This window comes from Lupinus angustifolius, chromosome LG01, assembly GCF_001865875.1.
Source record: "Lupinus angustifolius cultivar Tanjil chromosome LG01, LupAngTanjil_v1.0, whole genome shotgun sequence".
Classification (NCBI taxonomy): domain Eukaryota; kingdom Viridiplantae; phylum Streptophyta; class Magnoliopsida; order Fabales; family Fabaceae; genus Lupinus; species Lupinus angustifolius.
Window position 1 is genome coordinate 18,867,917 of NC_032009.1, and position 5,275 is coordinate 18,873,191.

The 5,275-nt window shown below is 27.8% G+C and overlaps 1 protein-coding gene across 1 annotated transcript in view; it reads right to left on the minus strand.

Moving 5' to 3' along the window:
- The window catches only part of LOC109351053 (potassium transporter 10-like), a 9,120-nt gene extending 7,558 nt beyond the window's left edge, over positions 1-1,562 (minus strand). The window contains exon 1 of the mRNA XM_019592381.1: positions 1,171-1,562. Within this exon, the coding sequence (XP_019447926.1) occupies positions 1,171-1,278 (108 nt within the window). The 5' untranslated portion in view covers positions 1,279-1,562. The remainder of the gene's footprint in view (positions 1-1,170) is intronic.

Genomic DNA, 5,275 nt, shown 5'->3' on the forward strand with positions numbered 1-5,275 from the left:
GGAGAGAGAATATTAAAGGGAAATCGTGGGTCTGGTCCACGACTTTCCCCTGGAGTCGTGCCTGTCATCCACGACTTTGCCAAAGTCGTGGACCCCATCCACGACTTTCAAAAAAGTACCCCAATCCCGTAATTATTTGAAAAGGTACCCCAAAGCTGGGATAGTGTAGTCAAACTACACTATCCCGGTAATTTTTCCCTCAAATTCCAAGCATCTTTTTGGTCAAATGGAGGCCTTACAAAGGGAATGGGAAATGTGCCACAGCTTAATCAACTGATAGAAATCTCAATTGAACAGTGACTTTTGAAGATAGCTTACATTAACAAAAACTTCAAATTTTGGATTGAAAAATCATCACCACAAGTAATAATCATTTATGTACAGTATAAACTAAGAAGCTGAGTATAATAAGAAAATAAACTTGTATCAATACAAATGAATTACAGTATTACCTCAGTATGTAGTTAATGTATAATAAAAAAAATTAAAATTGTAGTAAATATATATATATATGATGATAAATATTAAAAAGTATATATTTAAAAATATGTAATAGACAATAAAAATAACCATAATATAAACAAATAATTGTTGGGCTTATTCAAGTGTGAAGTCTCACATTGGATATGAGGGGAGTGAAAACTTTATAAGTAAAAAAGGCACATGGAAGTAAGGTGTTAAAGTTTTGATTCAAGACGTGGTACCTCACTTTTGGCTCTCTATTTTTACTATACCCCCGTGACAATTGAATTCATGGTGGTTGGAGGCTCTCTGGTAGCAATTCCAACAAGTAGTATCAGAGCCGATAACTCGGTTGAGACAGGTGGACTTAAGAGGGAGCAGACTGAAAAGTGTGTGATATCCACACTTGAGAGACAAATTGTTAGGTTTATTCAAGTGTGAAGTCTCACACTGGATATGAGGGAAGGAGTGAAAGACTTTACAAGTAGAAAAGGCTCATGCAACTAATACTTTACGGGTTTGGTTCAAGACATAGTGTCTCACTTATGGTTCTTTACTCTTCTCATGTCCTAGTAATAATGGAACTCCTCTGTCACAGTCTAACCTAACTTCATACATTTTCTGTAATCTGCTATGTAAAAAAAAAAGAATCTTTCTACTTGATCCAAATAAAATAGATTGATTTTTGTTTGCAAAATTGCAACATACCTTTTCTGTGTACATATTTTTGACTTTTTCTGCTTCTTCATCCAAATCCCACATGATACCTTTGTTATCACTTTCTTCATCATTTTCTACTCTTGTATTTGTATCCATTTTTAACTCACTTCAATAACTTCCAACTATTATCAGCTATGCAATCTTTTATCCTTTTTTCCTCACCACTTCTACACTCTTCATACACTGAAAATTTTGGCAACAAAACAATTTAATCTCACTTCAATTGAATAAAAATGTTTATAAAAAATGGACCAACCCCATTTCAAAAATCTATACCCATGCATTGATCCAAGTCTTGGGTTATTTATTAATGAATAATTCAGATTAAGCAGAATAAAAAGGAACAACCTTTAGGGAAGGAAAAAAAAGCATAAAAAAGGTTCAAACTTTTCCAAGCCTGCAACTATATAAAAAATATAAACTTCAAAACCCATAAATGCAAAAGAAAAAAAAATGGTAGATTGGAATAATGAAAAACAGAAAAATTAAAAGAAGAAAAGCCTTTTTTTGTAGTAACTGCTACTTGAACAAAGTGTTACAGTGAGAAAAAACTGTTTTTTTTATTTAACATGTCAATGCATGCAAATGAAAAAGATACACAGAACCCATGTCAGAAATTTTGATATTAAAAGTAAAACAAAGAGTGTAACAGAAGAAAAAGTACATTTGTTTTGTACTAAGGTTGTTAACTTTTTGAATGTTGCAAGACAAAGTGTACATTCTAGAGAGAGAAGCTTAACAAAGAGTAGAGAGAGTTACAAGAAAAATGTAAACAGAAATATATGAAATGAAATCTCAGTATAGTCTCTCTTGTATCGGAAAATTAGAATACGTGGAAGAGATTTTTTTATATATTTTTTATTATTTGATTAAGAAAATTTCGACTCTTAAATTTTTTTGATATCACATGTCATAATTTGAGTACGAGCAAACCCCGAAAATTTAGGTTGTTGGGAAGAGATGGGTAGAGATTAATTAGGTTGTTTGTTTTTTTTTAATGATTTTATTCCACTTTAGTTGTTGACATTACCAACATGCAAAACAAGTAGAATTGGTAATAATTGCAACCATGGAAAGCATTTTATCTTTATATCATACTTTTTGCTGTCATAGATACTTTGCTAAAAGAGTATACATATGAAATAAATAATTTTTTAATGATGTAAGTTTTAAATTGTTTTAGAAATATAATTTTAAAAATTATCTAACAATTTCTTTTGTTCATATTTTAGTATTGGATTCTCGAACAATAACATATTTTACTTTGAAAAAATATTATGTTAGATAAATAAATAAGAAAAGATAAGGATTGGATTCCCCCTTTTTCAAATTAAGAATAAATCTATTCTTTCTTATTACTTTACAAAAAAGTTACACTACTTTTGAGTTTTGAAGAGCCTAATTTATATTTATATATATAATGTGTATTAATTTTTATTTATAGAAATATTAAATTTAGTAAAGTAAGAAAGTGGACACAATTATTTTGCGTAATTTAGTTTTGCTCTATTTTATCTTTATTTTGATAATTTATAATTCCAACTTATACGTTATTATTTCTCTAAACTTAAATTGAATATTATCACATATGATAAATTTATTTTTTAGACTAAATAAATTTTATTTATGTAGTAATAATCTAAAATATAAATTTATTGAATTAACAAACGTAGGTTGACAAACACACCAATATTTCTGCAAATGAAGGTTATTAAAATCATATTGTACCGGTGCAATTTGTCAACTATATCATACATATAATTAAACTAGTCAATATTAGTTAAAATCGGTCAAATTATTGTATTGTACCAGTCAAAACTGGTTTGTAAATAAAAAATTAATACTTATCAAAGTGACACAATAAAAACTTAAACATTGAATTGAACCATTTTAATAATTGGATTATATATTGCAAATAATAATATTTATAAATGAATTATTTTTATTATTATCATTATTATTATATATATATATATAATTGAACTGTTTGTATTTACTTAGTAAATGACTAGTTGAATTAGTCTACCACTATGTTGATACGTAAGGTAACTAATACGGTATTAATAATATTCATTAAAATGTTAATATAAGCAAGTTTGTCTAAATTATTTTTATCATATTTTATTATTATTAATAGTTTATATTTTCTACTTATTATTATATAATGTAATTAGATAAGCACCACAGCTGTGAAAATATTAATGATAATGAGATAAAGAAAGAAACTTTCTAATAATTTTCCTGTTTGTGAGCTTGAATGGCATTGGACAGTCTGTGTGAGTAATTTTTAGCCTTGTCCACATTCTTACCTATATGTGGATATCTAATATATTTTGAAGTTAATTTATTTATTTATATATTTTGTAGCTACTAATTAATATATATACAAATATTTATAGTATATATAATATTTTTTGTCATATATTTTAATCACTACAATTATTTATAAAATGCTTTATTGTTTCTTTTGTAAGTGCCATCCTAGATTACTTTTTCACATATCAAAGAAATCATCTGATTTTTTTTTGTTTTTAACAAAATTGTTATTGTTTTTCTTAGGAATTGACTTACGTTAGAATATCTCTTATTGTAATAAATAAGAATAATTAATATAGATTATTAGATCATATTTGAGTTGTTAAGATTAAAATAAGTGATTATATAACCAAAAATTAACTTTTAATTAAACCAACTATAGTTATAAATTCCAAATTTATTATTCTCACGATTTTAACGATTTTTATATGATTGAATCACTCCCATTTTTCATATTATCCCATTCACGATTCTTCTCAACACTTAACTGCACCATTATGTTTTCTATCTTCAAGATAAGAATGACAAAAATATAATTGATAAAGAAGTAGTGATTAATATTGTCTTTCAACATCAGTTAAATATGAACAAAAACTATGAAAAGAAGTGCTTACAGAAGAACTAGGTTAGTAAAAATATAATATCAAACTAATAGAAAATTATAACATATTTATTAAAAATAAATTTATGATTAATAAGTAATTTTTTGACACTGTATCATGACACATATACTTATCCATTGAGTATTTATATTGTATCTATATGTGTATTCGTGGTCCCTATTTATTTTTGGTAATCATGTTATTTTGGTTTATTAGAATATCCTCCAATTTAATTATAGACAAAATAATTTTTTAGAGTTGATTTTCAAGTTGAGTTTTGAAGAAATATGAAAAGAAATAAAAGATTTAAAAGCTACGAAATAAACTTTTGAAATAACTTTGAAATTTTCTTTTTTTCTTTATTTATCTTCAAAACTTAACTTGCAAATATTTAAAAGGAGTCAAGTTCTATCAATGGTATATGTAAACTTTGACTTATGCCAAGTTCAAGGGAATACAATGTACATGATTCAATTGCTAAAACCAGAAGGGCCCGGGTTACCCAAGGAGCTACCATCCACATTGAGGCCAACATAAGGGGAGTTGGGGCAGGACCAGTAAACCATGCAGGTGATAGGAGTAGCGTTATGAGTTGAAGGGAAGCCGAGGTCGAGGTCGATTTTGAGCCTTAAAGCTTGGAAACAGATAGAATGCAGCTCATAGTATTATATACATGCAATTGCGATATAAATTTTTTTTGTTACATTATTAGTACATTATCTACCCTTAAGACCAATGGTCCAGAGTTTTCAGGCAACATGCTAAAGCTTGTTTTCAAACAGAAAATAAAAGAGCTTAGCCAACATAACCACATATATTATGAATTGAAAACTTAAAAAAGTTTGCTCTTAGTGACTTATATACAGTTCCCTGTGTCTTATCATGGCTGGGATTTCATTTATAAAACCCCAACCACAGTTGATGTGAGTTTAAGGGTAGTAAACCCAAGCTTTGTTGGTAACAAATTATGAAAGATTTGTTCAGCTTAAGATTCAGTCTGATTTGGATTTACTTGATGAGTAGCATGGAAATTAAATGCATTCTCTCTGTTTATCTATATACAAGTAACTGATCATGTTATATGTATGCAAAGTGGGTGAAAGGAACAGATTAATGATATGGACCATGACATGAATTAATAAGGGACATAATAGGGGCAGGGCAAATAAATTGTC